The following is a 23,154-nucleotide window of genomic DNA, read 5'->3' as shown; positions in this document are numbered from 1 at the left end:
GTTCCTCCAGGGATGGGGACTCCACCACCCCCCCGGGCAGCCTCTGCCAGGGCTTCAGCCTTCTTTCAGGAAAGAAATATATCTTAATAGCCAGTCTAAACCTGCCCTGGCGCAACTCGAGGCCGTTTGCTCTCATCCTATCCCTTATTGCTTTGGAGAAGGGACCATCACCCACCTCACCACAACCTCCTATCCAGGAGCTACAAAGAGTGATGAGGTCTCCTCTCAGCCTCCTCTTCTAAACAGCCCCAGGTCCCTCGGCCACTCCCAGAACCCCTGTTCTCCAGCCCCTTCCCCGGCTCCGTTCCCTTCTCCGCACGCTCTCCAGCCTCTCAAGGTCCTCCTTGGGGCCCAAAGTGAACCCAGGATTTGAGGTGCAGCCTCACCAGCGCCAAGTCCAGGCGGACAATCGCTGTCCTGCTCCTGCTGGCCACACCATGGCTAATCCAAGCCAAGATCCTATTGGACTTCTTGGCCACCTGGGCCACCGCCAGCTCACGTTCAGCCGCTGTCGACCACCATGCAGAGCAGCACCCGCAGCGGTGCCCGCGGCTCTCGGGTTTATTGCTCCCGCGGGGAGAGAGGTACAGCAGTAGGAGAAGGGGGACCCAGCCCAGCAGGATCCGTCCCGCTGCCGGGGTGGGGGGATGTCCCTGAGCGATGCCGGGGGTCCCGGCAGCGGCGGCTCAGCCAGGGCAGGGCCGTCCCGGCAGGGTGGCGAGGTCGTAGTCGAAGTCGGCGAAGGTGGCAGGGGCTGGCAGGGGCTGCTCGGGGGGCCGTGGGGCCACCGCCACGGCCACCGGGTCCTTCTGCAGCAAGTCAGCGTCGAAGGTCACCCCACGGAAGAAGGGGTGGCTCTGGAATTGGTGGAGGTAGTGCAGGCGGCGCAGGGGGTTGTGGCACAGCAGCTGGGGACAGAGGATGACAATGAGTGGCAGGGATCCTGCATCCAGCCTGGGGGAGGTCGTCATGAACCCCGAAATCCAGGCGGGAGAGTTACCTCAGCCAGCAGCCGGGCCAGCGCGGGGCTGAGGGCGGCTGGGATCTCGTAGCTGCTCTGCTGGATGCGCTCCAGCATGGCCACATGGTCTTCTGCCGGTGCCACAGGGAACTGGGGGGCAGGGAGCAGGTTTAGGAGCTCCATGGGGTGCCCCAGTCCCTGCCCCCTGCCCCGGTCCTCACCTCCCCGCTGGCCAAGGCGAAGAGCAGGACTCCCAAGGACCACCAGTCAGCTGCGTGGCTGTAGGGCCCCCCACTCAGCACCTCTGGGGCTGCGGGGATGAGGGTGTGAGCACCTGCGGGGGTTCATGTCCCCCTTCCAGCCCCCCGCTGCCCCCTTACCCATGTAGTGCAGGGTGCCGCAGATGGTGTGGGCTCGCTCACCCCACTGCAGGTGCCGGGACAGGCCAAAGTCGGTGAGCTTGAGGTGTCCTGTGGAGCAAGACACCACGCCGGGACCCATGGATGGGGGTCTCTGTGGGGACAGGGCATCCCCATGGATGGGATGTTCCATGCTGGTGCCACCAGACTTACCTCTCTCATCCAGGAGGATGTTCTCCATCTGAAACAAGACAGATGCTGGGGTGGCCTCTCCATGTTGAGGGGTTCAGAGACCCTCACCCCATCCTCCGGACCCCCCGGCCCCGCTGCCACCCACCTTCACATCTCTGTGCACGATGCCCAGGTCATGGAGATACACTGCGGAGAAGATGGAGCCATCAGAGCACAGTGCCCGCTACCACCCCCATGGCACCCATGGGAATGGCTGACGCCGCCTGCGGGTCCCCATCAGTGGGGACAGTGGTGACAGGTCACTCACCCAGCACCAGCACCAGCTCGGCGGCGAAGAGGCGGACGGTGGCCTCAGCGAAGCGCCCCGCGGTGCGCCAGAGCGCGTGCAGGTCTCCGGTGCTGCAGTAGGTGCACACTGCCGGGATGGGTGACGCGTCTTACCGACGGGCTGCGCTGGCACGAGGGGCACGGGCACCGAGGTGGCGCGGGCACAGGGTCCAGGTGGGTCACTGGGGCCATGCACCAAGGTGACATGGGCGCCAGGGCCACACACCAAGGTGGCACAAGCACTGGGGCCAGAAGGGCAGTGAGGTGGCACAAGCACCAGGACAGCAATGGCACCATGGTGGCACAAGCATCAACACGGGCACCAGGACCACGTACTAGGGTGACATGGGCATGACTAAAGTGGCATGGGAGCATGCAAGCACCAGTGCCATTTACCATGGTGACATGGGCACCAGAGCCGTCTGGGCACTGGGAACACGCAAGCACCAGGACTACATGGACTCTGAGGTGGCACAGGCACCACGGCCACCTGGGTGCCAAAGTGACATGGTCCTGGGGTCACACAGGCGCTGGGAACACACAAGCACCAGGACCACATGGAATCCAAGGTGGCACAGGCACCGTGGTGACATGGGGATCAAGGTGACATGGTCTCAGGAGTCACACAGGCGCTGGGAACACACAAGCACCAGGACCACATGGACTCCAAGGTGGCACAGGCACCGTGGTGACATGGGGATCAAGGTGACATGGTCTCAGGGGTCACACAGGCGCTGGGAACTACATGGATAGTGAGGTGGCAAGGCCATCAGGGCCAGGCAAGCACCAAGGCTGGGGCACCGTGGTCACCACCACGCTGTGGCTCATCCCCATCCCTGCATCCCCATCCCTGCATCCCCATCCCTGCATCCCCGTCCCCAGGGTGGGTGCGGGGTGGCAGCCAGCAGCGAGCGCCTGGGTCCCCGCAGGGCAGCACGGGGGGAGCGTATGCGTGTGCAGGAACACGTGTGCAGGCAGCGGGAACACGTGCGCGGGCAAGGGGGGGCCGTGGCGAGCCCGCGGGCAGATGGTCACTCACTGATGAAGAGGTGGCGCTGGCCCTGCCAGCTGTCCCCAAGCCCGTGCACAAACGGGTGCCTGACCTGTCTCTGGGGACACAAAGCAGAGAGGGTGAGAAGCCCCTTTTGGAGGGGGGACAACCCCCACTCCTGCCAACCCCTCCTCAGCCTCCTGTCATCGCCACGGTCACCCCGAACCCCTTTCCATGTTGGGGACCCCACTTGGTCCCCCCCTAACCTGGATGCTGACTTCTTCCTTGCACTGCTTGAGGGTGTCGCGGCGCAGCACCTCCACCTTGGGCACCACCTGGGGGGGTGGGGGGGCTGTCAGGGGGATTGGGGGGCAGGCAAGGGCACCCATGGGTCCCCAGGGTGGCACCCACCTTCACGGCGCAGACCTTCTCCCGCCCGCAGTCCAGCACCTTGAGGATGGTCCCGAAGGAGCCTTTGGCCACGAAGCCCAGGATCTGGGGGGGGGGGGGGGGGGCAGGTGAGGGGTCTGGGGGGGTTTGGGGGGCACTGGGCACCCCAGGCAGGCAGGAGGGACATGGGGACCAAGGCGATCCAATAGGGACCCCAGGGAGACACATGGGGGCCAGGAGGACTCAATAAGGACCCCAATGTGACCCATGGAGATGAGGGGGGCACAATAGAGACCCCAGTGGGACACATGGGGACGAGAAGGACTCAACAGGGACTGCAGTGGGACACATGGAGACCAGGAAGATCCAGCAGGGACCCCAGTGGGACACATGGGGGCCCCGTATTGGGCGCAGGAGGGTGGGGAACAGGGGTACGTGGACTCTGGTGGGACACAGGAGACTCCAGTAGGGTACAGAGGGATCCTGGTGGGACCCACAGAGACTCAACTCGGGGCACGGGGACCTGGCGGGACAGATGGGGACACCAGTGGATGCACTGGGGGACCCCGGTAGGATGATCGGGGACCCGACACAGGGTGCAAGGGGACCCGTTAGGGCACTTGGGGCTGCTGGGGTGGGATCCACCGGGGGAGATCGGTCAGGAATTCCCGGAGGATGAACCGAACCCCCGGTAGGATGCACGGGGACCCCGTTAGGATGCACCAAGACCCCGGTAGGGCGCATAGGGACCCCGGTAGGAGCTTGGGGGTCCCGACACCTTGAGCTGCTGCTGGAGAGCGGAGGGGCGAAGGGGGAACTCCGGCAGGAAGAGCGAGACGAGCTGCGGCAGCGGCCACCCGGGCAGCGGCGGCTCCTCGGCGGGTCCCCGCGGGGCCAGGGCGAGCCCCGACCCCGCTGCCGGTACCGGCCCCGCGCGGCTCAGCAGCGCCCGAACCCACGACCCCACGGCGCGGCCCTGCGGAACCGGGGGGCACCTTCAAAGCGGGGGGACCCGGGGCAGGGGGTGCTCGGAGCTGGGGACGATGCTCGGGGAAGGGGGGGAATGCTCGCGGGTGGAAGGAGGACGTCGGGATGGGAGAGTTTGCCCGGGGAGTGGGACGATGCTCGGGACTCGGGGAGACCCCGGGGCGGGGGGGATGCTCGGGGCTGGGGGGAGGATGCTCGGTGAGGGAGGACCGCAGCGAGGGAGGGGATGCCCGAGGATGGCAGGGGGATGCCGGGGTGGGAGGATGCTCGAGGCCGGAGGGGATGCTCGGGGCTGGGGGGAACCCGGAGCGGAGGGATGCTCGGGGCTTAGGGGACCCCGGGATAGGAGAGGATGCCCGGGGCGGGGGGATGCTCGGTGAGGGGGGAACCCGGGAAGAGGGGATGCTCAGGGCAGGGGGATGCCTAGAGGCGGCAGGGTGACCCTGGTGCAGAGGGGATGCCCCGTGAAGGGGGGTCCCTGGGGCGGCAGGGGGACCCCAGGATGGGGGGACGCTCGGGGATGAGGGACCGCGGGGCTGGGAGGGATGCCCGGGGCAGGGGGACCCTGGGATGTGGGGGTGAAGGACCCCCCGATGGATGCTCGGGAAGCGGGGGGACCCCGGGATGTGGGGATGCCCGGTGAGGGGCCCCCCGCCCCGCCAGCCCCTAACGCACCTGGGGGGGCCGCCCCGGGGCCGGGGGCTGCTCGGGGCCGCTGCTCGTCGCTCCCATCGCGGCGCCGCCCGGCCGCGCCCCGGGTCCCGGTAATCCGCTGCTTTACATAACCCCGCCCCGCCCGCCGCGACCACCCCCCGCCCCGGGCCCTGAGCCGCGCTGCCCCTGCACCGGGAGCGCCCCCGAGACAACCTCCCCCTGCACCGGGACAGCCAACCCCGGCACCGGGACAAATACCCCTGCAACGGGACAACCCCCCATGCACCCCGACAATCCCCGGGATAACCCCTCTGCACTGAAAGCGTCCACTGGACAATCCCCCCCATCCCGCACCGGGGCTGCCTCCTACACCGGGAGCACCCCTCGGGACAAACCCTTGCACAGGGTCACCCCCCGGACACCCCTCCTGCACCAGGAGTGCATCCCGGGATAACTCCCTATATGGGGAAGGAACCCCGGGACAACCAAACCCCTGCACCTCGAGCATCTCCCAGGACACCCCCAGCGCCAGATCCCCTCCCAGCTTCTGGGCAGGGCACATCACACCCTCTGGGATCCCCTTGCACGCCTTGGGGTTCCCTCTTCCATGCCTCACCCTCCTTTTGCACCCCCCTTGCCACAGCGCCCCGGTGCTGGGGGGGCACCTGCAGCCCCCACGAGTCCCGGGCACCAATGGAGGAGAGAGGAGAGGGACACGGGCACAAGGGTTGAACTTGGGGCGCTGCAGACCCCAAAGGGGGTGCCTCAAGCAGCCCCAGGCAAAGGGGATGGGGAGAAGGCACAGCGGTGGGTGCTGCTGAGCTGAGGGGGCGATGGTTCTGAGCCCGGCACTCCGGTGTGAGCGCGGAAGTGAGGAACGAGCCAGTGGCCCGAGACTGTTCCAAATTAAAAACTCTTTTATTTAATCTCTCTCCCGCTTCCCTTTCTCCCAGCCCGGAGCGATCCTGCTGCTTCACCAGGCCCAGGGGCTGGGCCCAGCACCCGCACAGCAGGGAGGGGGGAAGCTCACGAGAGTCCTTGGCACAGGGTTCTGCGCCCCACAGAGCAGCCCCGGAGCACGCTGCGCCCCACATCCCTGTGCTGCCACACCCCTGCCCCGCTGCAACAGGGCTACCGAGGGCCTGCATGTGGCTAACTCCCACCTCGGGCATCACCAAGCCGAGCAGCACGGCTCCCACCACCGCAGGGCTGCCCTGACGGAGCTGGGGGATCACAGGGCACCCCAGTCCCTTCCCGGCCTGCCGGGTGCCACCATCATTTACGCCTGCCGAAGATTGACTTCTTGCTGGGGTTCTTCTCACCCACGCTCAGCCCGATGAGCAGACGTGCCTTCTCGTCTTCTTCCTGCTGCTGAATGGTCCCGTCTGATTTGCTCTCCAGCTTTCCCCGAGCCTCCGCTCCTGCTGCTGGCTTCAGGCGTAGCTTCTCTTTGATCACCTGCCCCAGGATTTAGGGGGCTCAGTGCCCCACAGCAGCACCCAGGTCCCCAGAGAGGGTGAGATCCCGAGGTGCCAAGCCAGCCCAGCTGCTTCCCAGTCTGGAAAACGTGCCACCCTCCATGGGGTTATGGCCTCCATCCTGGGCAGAGCAGCTCTGGCAGTGGGAAGGAGACACCACGGGCTGGGGTCCCACGTACCTGTGCCACCAAGGCTTTGCGGCTGTCCCTCTTCACCGCCATGGCGAAGTCTAGCCACGTCCACGTGTTGTTGTGGTACTCCAGGCACGGCAGCACCAGGTTCAGGTCCCCCCAGTCCACGCTGTTCTTCTCGCCCTGTTGTGACAAGGTGTCAGGAAGCGTGGGACAATGGCCCAGGCCACCCCCCAGCATGTCCCATCCCACTGGCCCCACACCTTGTAGCTGACGCAGAGCGGCACCTGCGGGATCTTGATGTAGATGAAGGAGTTGTTCATGGCCGCGCGCTCCTTCATCTTGTCAATGTCATCCACGGGATGCTGGGGACAGAGCAGGAGCCATGAGCAGAAGGGAAGGAGAAGGGACACAGCCGGGGGAACACACCCCCGTGGGGAAGGAACAGCCGGGCACTGGGCCATGGCGTTGCTTCAAGCACTCTTCAACTGCTTGAACAGCTTGATCCAATGGGAGGTGTCCCTGCCCATGGCAGGGGTGTGGAATTAGATGATCTTTAAGGTCCCTTCCAACTTAAACCATGCTGTGATTCACCATGGAGAGGCGAGAGCTGAGAGCAGAGCTCTGGTGTGGAAAATGAGATGCTGCAGCGATCTCGTCAAATGTGCAGGTGCTTGGTTGTGAAGGATGCAAACCCTCACGGTGGGAGGGAACAGGAGAAAACTGGGGCGGGCGGGCAGAGGGAGGACATCACTCCCCAACCCTGCAGCCCAGGGACACCAGACTGGCTCCACAGCAGGGCCCTCCCGCATTCCCCCCTCAAGGCTGCAGGAGGTACCTCGGGTGCTTTTCGGAATGATCTTCTGACTCCTGACGTCCGATTCAGTCCCTGAGCGACTCCCTTCCCTGGACCCAGCGAGTCATCGGCCACAATCAGCTGCCGTGGCTTCACCACGGGGATTCCTGGCACAAAGAGGGTGGGAGGCGGTGGCCGAGGTCCCAGTGATGACCCAGACCCCTTCCAGTTCTACTGCTCTCCCCAAACATCTCCCTGCCCACAGGGGACACCACAAGTCCGTGTTCCTCAACACAACTACCCACAAATGTTATCAGGTGCCAGAAAGGCGGGTGACCATGAGCCTCTCACCTGTTGTCACCAGCTTGGACTTGTCCTCCTCATCCCCCACCTCCTCCTCCTCCACGTTCCGTCCAGGAAAGAAGAAACCCATCATCCTGTGGAAGAACTGGTGGGTGAGCTGGATGGTGAGGGGTACCACGTTCACCTGCAGAAGAGAGGAGTGTCAGGGCCAGCCACACGCTGCCAGCACCCCACAGGGACCCCACCACTACCCTGCCTGGTCCCAGCACCTCAAAGTGCTCCTTGATGGAGATGCCTCCCACGGGTGGCCGGACCTTGCTGAAGATCCTCAGTGCCAGCTGCCGGCCAGACTGGCAGGAGCTCTGGGGACGCAGCACCACCTGCAGGGAAGAGGATGGGTGGCCGGGATGAGGACAGGCACCCGTGGATCCCCCGGGTGTGTGGCTGCTCTCCCAGGCTGCCACTTGCCTTGTACACAGCATTTGGCAGGAGGTTGTTCATGGTGACCCAGCCCAGTTCCAGCAGATGCTCGGCCGTGTCATCAGATTTGTTGACCTGCGCACACAAATCCATCAGCCCCGCGTGTCCCAGGTCCCAGCTCTGGGGCTGTAGGTGCCACAGCCACCTTGGAATCCAGCTCCAGGTGCCACCATCTGGCTTGGCACCCCAGCTCTGGGACTGCACGTGCCGCCAGGTGGTTCAGTACACAGCTCCAAGTGCCACCAACCAGCTCAGTGCCCCAAGTCCGGGGCTGCAGGTGCCACCAGCCCCCTTAGTGCCCTACCTCCAGATGCCACCAGCCAGCTCACTACCTTGCTGTAGAGGAAGCGTTGGAGCTCCAGCTCAGCTATGCCCAGCTGCCCATCCTCCTCGGTCAGACGCCAGCGTGCCTGGGCAAAGTAGAACTCAGTCCGCCGTGCCACGCTCACGTCTTCTGGCTGCTTTCGCAGCTCCATCTTGTTGGCTCGCTGCAGCTGGAAGTCCTTGAAGCACCTGCAGTAGAGAGGGTAGCGCTGGGATGCAAGAGGCCTGGAATAAGCGGGACACAGCGCTGGGCAAGCAAGAGAGAGCCCCTACCTGATCAGTATGTTCAGCTCCTCACTCTCCAGCTGCAGGTCGGCTTTCTCCTGGCTCAGCTGCTGCTGTAGCCTGTGGTTGAGGTCAAGGAGGCTCTCGTTTTTGCTGTCATCCTGCAGTGACTGAAGGACAGAAAGCCTCAGCACCCTTTGGCCTGGAGAAGGGAGCCAGGCACTGCCCGGAATGTGGGCTCACCTTCACGTTGGAGTACATCTGCTTCTCCAGCTGCCGGATCTGGGCAACGTGCTGCCTCACAGCCTCTTGCAGGTGCAGGATGCTGCTGCGCTGCTCCTCAGGGTTGCTGGAGATTTCCAGCTGGAAGCGTACCCGTTGTTTCTTCTCGCTGTGCTCCTAGACACAGGGAGAGTGGAATATTAGAATTGCCCTGAGTGCAGCAAGTGACAAAGGGACCTGACACCTCGTGGGTACCTTGCGTTTGGGCTCCACATGCAGCAGCAGGTTGTTAACTATGTCAAGGATCATGGCGTACTGTGCAGGGTTGGTGGAGATCTCCAGGTCGTGGTGGATCAGCGTGAAAGTGTCCACAGCTCCTGCAGGCACAAAGGACATGTGGAATCATAGAATCACGGAGGGGTTTGGGTTGGAAGGGACCTCAAAGCCAACCCAGTCTCATCACCTGCCATGGGCAGGGACGCCTGCCACTGGTTCCGGTTGCTCAAAGCCCCATCAAACCTGGCCTTGAACATCTCCAGGGATAGGGCAGCCACGGCTTCTCTGGGTAACCTGGGCCAAGGCCTCCCCACCCTCATCGTGAAGAATTTCTTCCTAAGACCTAATCTAAATCTTATGCCTACCAATTTAAAGCCATTCCCTCTCAGAGCCCCTCCCCAGCTTTCCTGGAGCCCCTTCAAGTACTGGAAGGTCGCTATAAGGTCTCCTTGGAGCCTTCTCTTCTCCAGGCTGAACAAACCCAACTTTATCAGCCTGTCCTCATAGCAGAAATGCTCCAGTCCTCGGATCATCTTTGTAGCCCTCTCTGGACATGTTCCAACAGTTCCATATCCTTCTTGTGTTGAGGATTCCAGGGAATGAGCCAAGGTGGTTACGCTGGCTCCAGATCCATGTCCAGCACCATCTGGTGCATCACCACATGGCTGGGGACCCCTCCTGTGTGGACCCCATGATCTCAGCAGGGCCAAGACAGACCATTCCTCATTTTAGTTGGCACCCATGGGTCAGCCCAGAGCTCTACCCACTGGATGTACCCACCTTCTTGCTTCTTCAGCAGATCCTCCTTCTCCTGGTTGACAGGAGTCTCCGGGGGCTTTATCTGCGTAGCCAGTTCGGGGTCAATGTCATGGCTGTAGCTGATGTAGTACATGCGGCAGCTGCAGCGCGAGATGATCCTCTGCACCTGCTGGGTCTGCTGGGTTTCCGAGGGCTGGTTCCAGTCTGGGGACATGCAGGAGGACCACAGTCAGAGCACCATGTCCTGGGGACATTGGGGACCGTGCAGCACAGGGCTCAGAGCATCAGCCAGCTCCCGAAGCCATCCAAGGACAGGACAGGCACCCTCAGCTTCGCCAGCCTTGGGGTCACAGGCGAACGGGATCGGCGTAGGCAGAGCAACCAGCTGCTCTGCGGGTGGTACCTGTGGTGGTGCTGACCATGCCCCCCACCGCCTGCCCGCTCTCCATCAGCTCCTGCACCGAGTCCAGGCTCCGTTGCCGATGCTCCTCAATATTTTTCACCTGGGGAGGCAACGGGGCACTGCTGCCTGTCCCTGCTCCCCCGCCTCAGCCAGGGCACCAAAAACTCTACCTGCCCTGCTCGCAGCTCCCCCGTCACAGCTCCTGCAGCTGCTCACCTCCAGCCAGAGCTGCCCGTGCTCCCTCTCGGTGGGGCCGCTCTCTGTCGTGGCAAAGTACTGCATGCCATCCAGCAAGCACGTCCAGGATGTCTTCTGCTTCAGCGTGTCCCCGTACCAAGCAGGATGGTGCTGGCACTGCAGCAGCTGAGCCTTCGCAGCAGACACAATCACGCAGCCTTCTGTCTCCGCACCGCGCAGCACCATCTGCAGTGGGAGAGACCCCGGCATCAGACGAGCCCTGGTGGGGCAGGAACAGCCCCTCTCACAGAAGAGCATGGGGACCAGCAGGCCGGTGGAGGTACCTGGCAGTTGACCAGCTCAATGAGGCAGTTGCGGTTGTAGATGTCGTCGGTCTGGCAGGCAGCGATGCCGCACAGCTGCTCGCTGGCCCCCGACTCCTCCTCTGTGAAGACCACAAACTTGTCCGTCTCCTCAATGAGCTTCTGCAGCATGTAGGCCCCTGGGGAAGGAGAGAGGGTCAGTGCAAAGCTGGGGGGGCTGGCTGGGGGCAACAGGGTGCAGGCAGGCACGGCTTTGAGTTTCCCCTTGTCCCTTCCCTTTCTCACCCCCCGAGGAGGCTCTCTCGGGACGGCCGCTGGTGATGGGAGCAGTCACTCTAGCAGGAACAGAGTGAGCAGAGAGCGAGCCCCGCTTCAGCTTTTTAGCTTGCAGCTGGGTGTCGATCTTCAGCCCCTTCAGGGCCTCAGTCGACAGGTTACGCTTGAGCACAGCCGCTTTCTTGTAGCCGTCGTAGAGGCCAAAGGCGATGTCTCGGTTGGTGGTGGTCCAGGACGCCCGCAGGTCCACCAGGTGAAGCTGGTGCGTGTGGAAACCATCGTCCCCATCCCGCAGGGGCAGCTCCTGGGCACAGGATCAGAACCTCAGCATGGTAAAGCCACCCCCAGGCCCCATCCATGGGTCTCATGCATGGGAGCTGGGAGCCCAGAGGACCAGAGCTTGGAGGACCACTCCAGAGCCCTCATCCAGAACCCATATCAGGAATGCTGTGGCTGCAACAAGGCATCTCTTTGGCCAGGGACTAAGGACATCGGAGGCCCTGAAGGTCTGTTTCCTGCCCAGCCAAATCCCTGCTCCATTTGCACCTACAGATTAAGGTCCCTTTGTCCCCAAGGCCTACGCAGCTGGGGTTACACTCGCCGTGCCCCATGTTTGCAGTGGTACCTCCTCAGCCGTGCGGTTGCTGTGCCGCTGGTAGGTGAGGGAGGAGAGGCTCAGCAGGTGGGTTTTCTTCACCAGGGTGTCGAGCCGGTGATCAGCATTCTCATCGCAAGTGGAGGCCATAAGGTGCACGGTGACCTGGCTCAGGTCGCTCACCATCTGAGTGATGCTCCACTCCGAAATAAGGCGTCGCATCACCGTGCCAGCTGGGAGACAAGGAGAAGGGTCAACCAGGGCCCTTCCACACCTTGGAAGTACTGTCAGCAGGACCCAAACTCACCTTGTGGGATGAGTCGTTGAGTGCCACGAGTGAAGATGTGCCCCTGGTAGCATTCCACCTGGATCCCCCGCTGCTGGGCAAAGGAGGCCCAATAATGCACCTGCAAAGGAGGAGAGAGCAGGGGCTGAGAACCCATCGTAGGCAGAGAGGGGAGGTAACGGTGCACCTGCGTCCCCAGGACTTGCCTGCAGCCGAGGGAAGAGTGCAGTGTAAGACAGCTGCTTGTAGTGCTGCCCCAGCTTCTTCTTACTGGGTTTCATGTTGTTGAAGAGCTTCCCACGGCAGATGGGCCGTGTCACGCTGGTCCACGTGGCCCAGAAGTTCTGCATCCAGCGGAGAGTGCTGCTGTAGAGCAGGATCCGGGGCTGAGAGTGCTCTGAGAATACATCCGCTGTCAGTCAACACCATGGGGCAGGGACACCGCAGCACCCAACCCAGTACCCATAAGGACTAATAAAACCAGGGAGCCCGTCCCCAGGGCACCATCACCCACCCTCGCTGGGCCGTGTCAGGTCCATCCGGATGGAAAGGTTGAGGTTCTCGGAGCGGAAGGCACGGTAGGAATCATACTGCTGCCCCACCGGCACCTCAGGCAGGAACTCGGGGGAGCGCAGCACCACGCCGTGGTGGTCGTGGGGGTTCCCGTGGCACAACCACTGCAGGTCCAGCGTCATGCACAGGTCGGGCAGGTGCAGGAAGCAGCAGTCATCGTATCTGAACGGGGAAAGAGACCCTGGTTGCTCCTCGGCACTGGTGGCAGCCCTCACGCTCCCAGCCCCCACTCACTTAGAGGCTGTTCGGACGTTGATGTCCAGGTTGCCCTTAAAGACGAACTGCCCCGGCTTCCAGTGGAAGGAGAGGTGGCTCCACTCCCAGTGCATGTTCTCTGTGGTGTTGTAGGGGTCCTGCAAGGAGAAGCGTGAGGAGAAGCAGCCGTGAGCCGGCTCCAAGCTGCGCTCTGCTCCCTACGGCAGCGGCACCCACCTCGGTGGCCAGCTGGTGCAGGTTGGCCTGTTCAATGTCCATGTGCCAGTCCCCATGGAAGAGAAGGCGGCTCTTGTCCCACCAGGGCAATGGGGCGCTGGGGTCTTCTGAGGGCTTGGTGAGCAGATCCACACACTGGCCGATCAGGGTCCAGGCTGGGTCCCAGCAGGGCCCCCACACGATGGTATACTGGGAGATCTCAGCTGGGGACAGAGGTTGGCTCAGAAAGTCTCACGTAAGCCCACGCCCCACTCCAGCACAGAACTCCCCTGCCCGTCCAGCTCTTACAGTGGAAGTCGTGGTAGAACTTCAAGGGTGGCATGTTCCTCTCCACCTTCGCGTCCCCCCAGGGCAGCCCCAGCTTGAGGACCTGGCAGCGCCGGGAGCAGGCCTGGCCACACTGCTCAGCTCCGATCAACCGGCCCGAGAGCTGCCAGTTCCGGATCTCAAAGAGATAGCGAGGGTAGTCACGGATCCGCACTGTGGGGCAGAGGAAGGGCTGAGAGATGGGGCAGTGAAGGGACAAACCCCCATTCCCCTAGTTTGGGCCATGGCAGGAGCCGCTGTCCTGTCTCATCTCTGCTCCCCTCCCACTCCCTTGAACCTCCAAAACTCACTTCCCATGTGTGGTTACACACCACGTGGTGCCAGCAGGTCCCTGTCCTGGGAGCCCAGCCCACACGGCCACCATGCTGTCCCCCAAGGTCACGCTACCGTGAAGCAACTCACCAAAGAAGCTGCCAACTCTGCCTTTCATCATGCGGCACCACTGGGTGACCAACTCCAGACCCTCAGCAGGGAACGGGCTGACGCTATCCATGTCCCTCATCTGTTCCAACACACGCTCTGTGCCGTGGAAGGACTCGTCAGCCATGGCCACCAGCTCTAGGTGGGACAGGGTCCAGGTGAGGAGGGCCCTCCGCATGGGCGTGTTGGCATAGAGGCGCCGTGAGCGCTGGATGTAGATCTCGATGTTCTTCTTCTCCAGCGAGGCATAAAGCTCCTCGATCTTGCGGGCAGGCAGCAGCTCGCCATGCTGCTTGCGCAGCGCAGCCACCTTGGCATCCAGCAACTGCAGCCGCTTGGCGCTCTCCTTGCTCTCGTCCTTCATCAGCTCGTAGTTGTCTCGTAACTTGACCTCAAAGACGTCATCCAGGAAGACCCAGGAGAAGTGCGTCACTTTGAGCAGGAGGTCGGGGGGCAGTGCCTTACTGGCAGGGCGCGTGCGCCGGTGCAGGCCTTTCAGCCACTTCTGCACGCCCACAGCAGCGTCCAGCGTGCGGGAGAAGTCGTACTGGTAGGGGAACTCGATGGTCACGCTGGCAAAGGAGAAAGCCCAGCCACGGTTGCGGAGGGTGCGCAGGGTGGGGAAGGCGCAGCGGTGTAAGATGACCTCCTCCAACTCTGGCAGCAGCTTCACCTCCACCTCCTTGAAGCTGAAGATGCTGTGTCCGTCAAAGCCGGCGGCCAGCTCAGGGCAGTAGCCGTGCAGGGCACCACCATGCCAGCTCAGGGAGGTCCGTTCGGCAGCCAGGCTGATGTAGTTGGCCTCGGAGACAAAGGCAGTGATCTTTGCGGAGCTCAGCTCCAGCGACAGCGACAGGAGTCTTTTGGGGGGGGTCCCATCTGGCTGGAGAGGCCCCGTTGCCTCCATAGGGGTGGCCAGGTGGGATGTTGGGCTCTCTGGGGGCAGGGAGGGAGGCGTCCTGTGGCCAAGGGCACTCCGCAAGGCTTCATGGCACTGCAAGGTGGCCAAGGTGTGATGGTACAAGTGCATGTGGTCAGGAGGGCTCCACAGCACCGCCAGCCCCTCGCCGCACTGCACCTAGAGCGGAGAGAGCGAGCAGGCACCGAGTCACCACCAGGTCCAGCACAGCCAAGCCTTGTTCTCCTCCCCAGCACCTTTCGGTGGCAGCCAATCTTCCTCCAGCCCCAGACAACCCAGTCCCACCAGTACAAGATAAAGCAGAGACCCAAGACCCACACTAACCTCCAGGGAGCGGATGCTGCTGTGGTAGGTGACAGACAGCATGGAGAGGTTGGCCACCGGGTTGGGGATGGCAGGAGCTTTGCAGCACGGCTGCATCTTCTCCGTGATGCTCTTCACCAACGCCAGCACCATGCCCTGAACACTGACCGTGCAGCTCTCGGCACTCCCCAGGACGGTCAGTGTGTCCAGCCGCAGCTCCAGGGCTCCTAGGGAGATGGTATGTCAGTGCTGGATGCAACCACGACACACCAGGTACCTCTGACTGCAGAAGACATTCCAGGACAGCCATTGGGAACCACCCAGGATGCTACTTACCCACCAGGGCTGAGAGTGTGAAAAGGTTCACATCCTCCACCTTCAGATCCACCTTCCAGAGCAGCCCCCAGGGCTCGCTTGAGGCAGAGGGCGGCTGCTTGGCGAGCTCAGCTCCACCAGGCTGAGGGCAGAAGAGGGGCAGGACCCTGGCGAGGCACTCGGTGCAGGTGTCTGATGACTCCACTTGCAACCCCCGGATGGTGCAGTCCAGGAAAAGCGTGTCCGACTGAGCACTGGACATGCCGAGGGGCTGGTTGTAGCTGCCCTGCAAGACAGACAGGACGGTGACTCTCAGCCTGCAGGATGTCCCCGTGCCACTGTGTGTCCATGTAACATCCACATGGAGTTACGGACAGGCAGCTCCTCCCTGAGAGCCACCTCACCCTCTCAGCTCGCCACTCACCTGCAGGTTGAAGGAGTCGAGGATGAGGGCTTCTCCCCACACATGCATGCTGGGGGGGTGCGGGGCACGCTGGATGTGCGAGTCGTTGCCCACACGCCAGCAGAAGTGGTCCACAGCCAGCACGGCTCGCTGGTGCACACTCTGCGGCCGCAAGTGCTGGTAGTCTGTGGGCAGAGAGCAGGGGGTGAGCGCAGGCGAGGATCGCTGCTACTGGCTCAGATGTCCCTGAACCCAGACAACCCAGACACAACCAGGCAGGACATACAGCCTCCAGCCAGGCACAGGCAAGCACAGAGGCAGCACAGGCCTCTCCGTTCACCTCCAGAGCAACCAACCCCCAGGAAGAGCCCAGCAGCCATCTGCCAGCCCTGGTGCCATCTGCCAGCCCATACCTGCAGAGATAGAGTTGAAACCCAAGGCAAAGGGTGGCGTGTCCCCCAGCTGCACGGACACGTTGACGTTGGACAGCGAGGCACACAGGATGATAGGCGCTATGATTTGGGGATAGCTCCTGCATGGAACAAGCCAGGATGGGCTGTTAGTGGGGTGCAGTGTGCCACGGAGCGTGGTAGGGAGCAAACCCAGAGGAATGCCCTCTCTGCAGGGCCATCCAACCGCCCACCACTCTCCCTAGCAGCCTCCTCATCCCACAGGCCGTGCATGGGGCAGGGAAGGTGCCCAGGCACCCTGCCAGAGCATGGCAGGCACGAGGAAACAAGCTGCGACACCAGGAGCTGCACAGAAGCTGAGTTTACCTTCCTTTGTGCCCTTGGCTGGAGCCAGGCACCGCCCGGCACCTGTATTCCTGTGCCAACAGGCCCAGCCAGTGCGAAAACTCCTGGTGGCGGTAGTGGATGATGCAGGTGTTGAGAAGCACAGCAGCAGAGAGGTCAATGGCGGTGACCTAGAGCAGAGAGAGGGCCGGGTGGTGAAATATGCCTGCCAGGAGCCAAACCAACCCGTCCTGGGGGACAGAAGTGTGTCCAGTGCTCGCTCACCTGCACGCTGGTCTTCAGGGAGTTGAGGCACACGATGCGCTGGCGGCTCTGGGACAGGAGAAGGCCGTCTGGGGAGAGAAAGGAGCAGAAGTGAGGGTGGCAGAGGACAGTGATGGCAGCCCCATGCTCTGGGCACCCTCCAGGCTACTTGCCCTCCAGCTGGAGCTCTACACTCATTTGGTCCAGGTCTGAGGTGGGCGTGAAGTTGCGCAGTGGGATCTGCTCATCTTCACGCTGATATAGAAATTGCAGCAGCTTCAGGCTCCAGGTGAGGTGCCTATGGGAAGCAGGGAGTCACTGCCAGAAGGGAACGGCGCTGTTATCTCCTCCATCTCGTCTCTCGTCCCCAGCTGACCAGCAAGCTGGCACAGACAGACACCAGCCAGTGCCCAGCTGCAGCCCAGCGCAGCGCTCTCATCCCATCAGCAGAGGATCCCAGCAGGCTGTTCTACTGGAGAACCAGTTCATGTGCCTTCCTCTTTCACCCAAAGCCTGGCCTCAGACCAAGCTCAGTCCTTCCTGCTGCGGTGGGATCTAGGACTCTCTCTCTCTCTGTGCGGGCTGGCAGAGCAGGGAATGCCACGTTTGTCCCCAAGTACCTGTCCCCAGTGCCGACTGGATTTAGGAAGCCTCCCCCTCCTCCTGTCTCCTCACCTCTTCTGGCTGTTCATGGACAGCACCACATTGGTGTTCTCCAGCTTCACCTCCACCCTCCTGGGGATGAGCTGCAGCGTGTCCCTGCTCAGCAGGGACAGGGACTTCAGGGGCTCTGCTGCACCTGGAGGAAGACACGTGGAGTCACTGGAAGGCTCTTCCCCAAACCCTGATGCCCTGCAGCACAAGGGAGCGATGGCATAGCCAAATCCCTCTGGCTCCAGCGCAAAAATGGGGACTGCGAGCCCCTGCCCTGCCCAGAGCTCATCCCTGACCTGGGCTGGGCTGTTTCCCCTGTGCAGTGACGCAGTGCAGCAGTGGGCTGGAGAAAAGCCCTTCGTGCAGCTCCGTCTGCAGAGTCCAGACGCACAGCCTGACACCCACCAGTCGGCGCTTGCTGCTGATCTCCAGTGAGAGGGAAAGCGCCAGGGCCAGCTCTGCCAGGCAAGTGTCATCCTGTATGGGGACACAGGCAGGGAATGCAAACGGAGTCACCCAGCTCCAGGAGTGCTGCAGGGGATGCACTGGGCACAGCATGCAGCCCAGAGCTTCGCAGCATTGCCTAGCCTTGGGGATGCACTGAACAGGTCCTTGGGGTGTCCCAGTGTCCGAGCCCAAGGCGTGGAATTCCTCCATTCCCAGCACTCACCAGCTGGCTGCTCCGGAGCACTTTGCTGTTCACCTTTGTCAGGCTCACCTCGCAGGTCAGGCTGGGGACAGAGAGAATAGATGGAGGTCGCAGGCCCTGCTGCCTCCAAACCAAGCCCTTGCCCTCTCTTTCCTGTGGGACACAGGATCCCCAAATCCAGCTCCAAGTCATCCCACGCCCTAACTTGATGCACAGTAACTCATAACTTGGAGAGCACAACTTGAGCTTCTGAGAGGAAAAGGGAGCAGGCAACTTTGGAGGAGCTTAATGTGTCACATCACAGGTCACGTAGAATCATGGAATTTGGGCTTGTGTTGGAAGGGACCTCAAAGCCCACCTAGTCCCACCCCTTGCCATGGGCAGGGACACCTCCCACTGGATCAGGGGCTCCAGCCTGGCCCTGAACACCTTCAGGGATGGGGCAAACACAGCTTCTCTGGGCAACCTGGGCCACGGCCTCCTCACCCTCAGTGTGAAAAATTTCTTCCTAATTTAAAATCTAAACCTCTCCTCTTTTAGTTTAAAACCATTACCCCAAATGGTAATGGACATGGGATGCTGCTGAGTGGGATGGAGAGAGGTGACACACCAGGATGGGGTCAGAGGAGCCTCCCTGCCCTGTGGAACGCAGAGCCAGGCTGAGGAAGCAGAGCGTGAGCACCACGTTACCTTTTCCCATCACCATTCAGGAGGAGACGTGTCTTGCTGGCTTGGATGTGCCAGAGAGACTCTGAGGTGGCCACGTGCAGAACCATGATGTTGATGGTGTCCATGTGGATGGAAAAGAGCTGAGGGGAATGTCCTGCTGTGAGGGATGTCTGACAGCAGCGCAGCCCACAACGGCCTCCCACCGAGCCGGTGCCTCACCTGGCTAAGAAGCCTCAGCAGGGAGGGTTTAAGAGTCAGGTCTGTTCTGCCCCCATTTCCATCGGATTCTCTGGGAGCGTCCGGGACAGATGATGGGAACCCAGGGCCCTTCTGGAGATCCGTGCGGATTCTCACCTCGCCAAAGCATAGCTCAAAGTAGCGCCTGTGCAAGAACAACACAGGCAGCTTTTACAAGAGCTCACATGTAGCACACCCGGCCCCATCGCCAGGAACACCCCCCAACCCTGGGGACACACAAGACAAGCAGAAGAGCACCCACAAGACATGACCGCCTCAACAAAGAGCGACTCACTCCCACACAGAGCAGCCCACGGGGAAATAGGGAGTGCAGGAAGGTGTAAAGGCAGCAGAACGGCAGTCAGCGGGGCCAGGGATGAGCCAGGGCCCCCAGGAGAGCGGGGAGGGAGCTGGGGTTGGGGTACATACGGCAGCTCCCGGCTCAGTTTACTGGAAATCCAGATGTTGTCGATCTCCTGCAAGGAGGCACAGGTAGATCAGAGACAAAACAACTTGGTTCTGCTTTGTAATGCTCCATCCCAACGTTCCTGCTCTGCTCCCGATGCCCGGAGAGAACCGTGGAGCATCCAAAACCGCCAAGCTGGTCATGGGAGGAAGCGCTGGCACCATGGGGCTGTGCAACGGAGCTTGACCGCATGGATTTGCTGCCAGCCTGGAAGTGACCACCCCTCACCCAGGTACCCACCACTGTCTGTTGCTCCCGCTGGAACTTGAGGCTGATGTTCTGAGCCCAGAAGAAGCCAAAGGAGCCGATCTTCAGCTCTGCATGAAGCTTCTGCCGACACCAGGTGACGGCCAGGCGACACAACAGCCACCTGTGGAGGAAAGCCAGGGTCAGCCTCCACACCCGGGCTTTGCCCTTTGAGCTCCAGCACCCACAGCTGGATGGGGGCTGGGAATCCCCCTCTATGGCCCCCCTTAAATACTGATACACCCCCAGGCCCCAACATCCCACCCTCCACTCTGTGGGCCCCCTCCACCCCTGACACTACTCCTACCAGCCCTGCCACTCCCTCAAACCCCTGTGGGCCCCCCAAAACCTCCTGACACCCCACTGCCAGCCCTGTGACCCCCCTACCAGCCCTGTCACCCCCCGAACCTACCTGGATCCCCCACGACCCTCACGAGCTCCCTCCCCAGCCCCATCACATCCCCCCCAAGCCCCTCCATCATCTCCTACACCCATCGCCCCCCTAGGCCCCCCTGGACCCTCCCCATACACCCCCACAGCCTTACAATTCTCCCCAGCCCTCTCATCCCCCTAAACCCCCCCATGCTCCACACTACCAGCATCACCACCCCCTCTGGACTCCCTAAAACTCCTATGACACCCCCTCCCTGAACCCCTGTAGGTCCCTCAGACCCCTCCCAGCCCTTTCGGGTCCCCCCAGCCCTATCAGCCCCCATGACTCCCCCACTCCGAACCTCCATCAGCCCCCTACAGCCCCCCAGACCTTTCACCCCTCTCTCAGCCCCTCAACCCCCCTGACACCCCACTACCAGCCCCATGGGCCCTCCCATGACCCCTTAACCCTCCCTTCCCGAACCCTTAAGGGTTCCCTCATGCCCCGCACCTTCTCCCCCCCTGAGTCCCCTCTCAGCTCCCCCGACACCCTCCACCCAGCGCCACAGGCCTCCCGTGCCCCATCCCCTTCCCGAACCCCCATTCCCCGCCCCCCCGGGCCCTGACCGCGCCAGCAGCCCGGCGAGCAGCGCCGCGACGACGAGGCCGAGCAGCAGGGCGGGCAGCGGCGGCGGCATGGCGGCCCCCAGCCCCGCGTTCTGCATATCTGGGTGTTCCCCCCCACCCCCCTCCGCCACCGCCGCCCGTGGGGCCCGAGCGCCCGCGCACCCGGAGAGGCGGCAGCGAGGGGCGGGGCCAGAGCTGGGGGGCGGGGCCACTGGGGGGAGGGGCAGTATGTGAGGGGGCGTGGTCCGCACGAAGGAGGCGTGGCCAAGGGCGGGGTGATGGTGCAGTCAGCGCTTAGGGTCGAGAAAGCGGGCGTGGCTAAGGGCACGTCCGACGTCGTCATATGACGAGAGGGCGTAGCCAAGGGACGATGACGTCATCCCGCACGGTGTGGGCGTGGCCAAAATGGAATGGGCGTGGTCAAGCGCGGAACTAAGACGCTGTCCGCGCAGAGGGGCTGCGGAAGGAGGTGTGGCCAATTCGGAGGGGGCGTAGCCAACTATGTAATACGGTTGACAGTGCGGGGGCGTGGCCAACGGCGGAACGAGGGCGTTTGCTACTTGGGGGCGTGGCCAATGTGATGAAGGGGCGTGGTCTTCCCGTGATGGGGGCAGCACCCCCACACAGAGGCTTGGCGCGGGGCAACCGGCACTCCCTCCACCCCCATCCCGCCCTCCGCACAAACAGCCACACCGCGGGGAGCATTCAGAGCTTTTATGGGTACAGGGCCCCACCGGGGGGCGACTGGGGGACACAGCAGGGGACAGTGGTCCTGGGGGTTCTTGGCTGGAGGGGACCAGGCGGATGGATCAGGGAGCTGCAAGGGAGGCGTTGGGTGTTCAGGAGTCTGGTCTGGGTATTGGGCTGGATTTGGGACATGGGGACCTGCTTCATATTTGATCTCAGATGTTGGGCTCCGCTCTGGGTCAGGTCTGGAAATGGATTTAGAACACCAGGATCCATTCCACATCAAATTCAGGATGCTGGGATCTACTTCGTGCTTGATTTGGGGCTCTGCATCTTGGTGTGGCCCCCTGGGTGGGGGCTGTCTCCAGAGCTGAGCAGTCCCAAACACCACCAGGTAGTGCCCAGAGGCTCAGTGTCAGTCCGTGTGTCCATCACAACTCAGCATGGTACTGTTCCGCTTTGAAGACCTCGCTGGGCTGCATGAAGATGCCCTCCATCACTTTCCAGTAGTTATTCTGGCTGGAGGTGGCCATGCCATGCACCTCCTTCTGTCCATGGATGGGTCGCCCATACTGCTCCCCCGTCACTGAGAGGAAGACGTCTGTGGAAGTGTGCTGGAAGCGCACCTCGCTGTCCCGCGTCCAGTAGGTCCCGCTGCACAACACCGTCCAGTCGTCCAGATAGTCACCATCGCCCCCCTCCCCAAAGGCACTCACCTCCTGCAGGCGAAAAAGAGCTCAGTTTGGGGGCAGAAATAGTGGGCAGACATGAGGGTGTTGAGGTGGGCCCAGAGGGAGAGAAGGGGGGGCAGAGGAAGGGGCTGGGGATGAGAACTGGTTGCAACTGGGGTGCTGTGGGGGCAAAGGGAAGGTGGTAGGGACAGGGAACCCTAGCAGGCACTGGGGAACAAGGTGGGGCTGGCAGGGACAAGAGGAACCCAGTCTGAACTGGGGAACAACATGAGGATGGCAGAGAGATGGGATACTCGATGTAGACTTAGGAACAAGGGACTAGGGGGACAAAAGGGCAGGGACTGGGGAACAAGGTTGGACTGGCAGGGACCTGGTTGGGACTAGGGAACGAGGCAATGCTGGCAGGGACATGGGGGACAAAAGGGACCCAGTCTGAACTTGGGAACAAGGTGGGGCTGGCAGGGACAAGAGGAACGCAGTCTGGACTTAGGGACACGACAGGACTGGCAGGGGTGTGGGGGACAAGAGAGACCCGGTTGGGACTCCAGAACCTGGTGGGACCCAGGGGACCCAGGGAAAGGGGTTGGACCTCAGAGTGACCTTTGATGGGGCCAGGGTTCCACCTGCACTCGTACCTGGTTTCCAGAGAGCGGGGAGGCAAAGTGGTGGCTGTGGAGGTTGCGGCCAGTGCCCAGGTGGGTGAGGCGGATGGCCTGGCCGCACCGCACCGGCGTGCCCCGCTCACAGGTGGCTGCCGTGTGGCCCCGGACCTGCCAGTAGCTGTTCCCGTCATCTGCCGCCGCCACGCCAGTCACCGACTGCTGCCCGCTGCCTGCGGAGGGGGAGAACCGTGCTCAGACCCAGCCCGGTGTGTGTGTGTCTGTGTGTCTCCCTGCGTGAGCGTGTGTCTGTCTCTCTGTGAGTGCGTGTGTCTGTCTGTCCGTCTCTACGGGACTGTGCGTCCCCGTGTCTGTGTGAATGCGTGTATCTGTGTGTATCTGCCTGTCTGCCTGTGTCTGTCTGTCCGTCCGCGTCTCTGGGTCCCGTTACCGGAGCCGTAGCGCACATCGTGCGAGTGCAGCCGCACGTTGTGCCTCACGTTGAGCAGCTTCACCACGGAGCCGCAGGTGACGGGGCCGGGGCTGCCGCGCACCGCGGCGCCGAGCGCCAGCACCAACAGCGGTACCGGCAGCGCTGACAGCCGCGCCGCCATCCCGCCCGCCGGAACCGGAAGTGACGCCACTCCACCC

At 62.6% G+C, this 23,154-nt stretch overlaps 3 protein-coding genes across 4 annotated transcripts; all 3 read right to left on the bottom strand.

Moving 5' to 3' along the window:
* Positions 1-524: 524 nt before the first annotated feature.
* On the bottom strand, positions 525-4,981 carry RSKR (ribosomal protein S6 kinase related). Its single transcript, XM_054085072.1, has 12 exons — positions 4,883-4,981; positions 3,999-4,196; positions 3,242-3,325; positions 3,097-3,165; positions 2,879-2,948; positions 1,820-1,927; positions 1,658-1,698; positions 1,534-1,561; positions 1,342-1,431; positions 1,183-1,271; positions 1,001-1,111; positions 525-908 (listed from the first exon to the last, which is right to left on the bottom strand). Exons 1-12 carry the CDS (start codon positions 4,937-4,939, stop codon positions 687-689), a joined length of 1,167 nt encoding a protein of 388 aa, XP_053941047.1. The 5' UTR covers positions 4,940-4,981; the 3' UTR covers positions 525-686.
* A 779-nt stretch (positions 4,982-5,760) lies between these two features.
* On the bottom strand, positions 5,761-20,723 carry BLTP2 (bridge-like lipid transfer protein family member 2). Of its 2 annotated transcripts, none has more exons than XM_054085291.1 (39): positions 20,688-20,723; positions 19,521-19,650; positions 19,244-19,290; positions 18,797-18,959; positions 18,599-18,717; positions 17,930-17,990; positions 17,556-17,736; positions 17,281-17,404; positions 16,779-16,903; positions 16,627-16,694; positions 16,384-16,532; positions 16,021-16,139; positions 15,629-15,792; positions 15,226-15,490; positions 14,911-15,116; positions 13,650-14,745; positions 13,209-13,400; positions 12,921-13,123; positions 12,723-12,841; positions 12,430-12,650; positions 12,122-12,312; positions 11,937-12,036; positions 11,660-11,862; positions 11,044-11,338; positions 10,780-10,937; positions 10,475-10,681; positions 10,259-10,358; positions 9,877-10,059; positions 9,076-9,197; positions 8,842-8,997; positions 8,647-8,768; positions 8,382-8,562; positions 8,038-8,124; positions 7,839-7,949; positions 7,618-7,753; positions 7,309-7,433; positions 6,734-6,835; positions 6,519-6,653; positions 5,761-6,319 (listed from the first exon to the last, which is right to left on the bottom strand). In XM_054085291.1, the coding sequence occupies exons 5-39, from the start codon at positions 18,700-18,702 to the stop codon at positions 6,137-6,139; spliced, it is 6,294 nt and encodes a 2,097-aa protein (XP_053941266.1). In that variant the 5' UTR covers positions 18,703-18,717; positions 18,797-18,959; positions 19,244-19,290; positions 19,521-19,650; positions 20,688-20,723; the 3' UTR covers positions 5,761-6,136. The 2 variants fall into 2 exon arrangements, with proteins under 2 accessions (XP_053941266.1, XP_053941265.1); XM_054085290.1 differs by lacking the exon at positions 20,688-20,723 and adding an exon at positions 20,526-20,644.
* Positions 20,724-21,229: 506 nt separating this feature from the next.
* SDF2 (stromal cell derived factor 2) lies at positions 21,230-23,141 on the bottom strand. Its single transcript, XM_054085085.1, has 3 exons — positions 22,955-23,141; positions 22,540-22,736; positions 21,230-21,931 (listed from the first exon to the last, which is right to left on the bottom strand). Exons 1-3 carry the CDS (start codon positions 23,115-23,117, stop codon positions 21,644-21,646), a joined length of 648 nt encoding a protein of 215 aa, XP_053941060.1. The 5' UTR covers positions 23,118-23,141; the 3' UTR covers positions 21,230-21,643.
* Positions 23,142-23,154: the final 13 nt, after the last annotated feature.

Source organism: Cuculus canorus, chromosome 20 (genome assembly GCF_017976375.1).
Source record: "Cuculus canorus isolate bCucCan1 chromosome 20, bCucCan1.pri, whole genome shotgun sequence".
NCBI lineage: Eukaryota > Metazoa > Chordata > Aves > Cuculiformes > Cuculidae > Cuculus > Cuculus canorus.
This window is presented reverse-complemented; position numbering and strand designations above follow the sequence as displayed.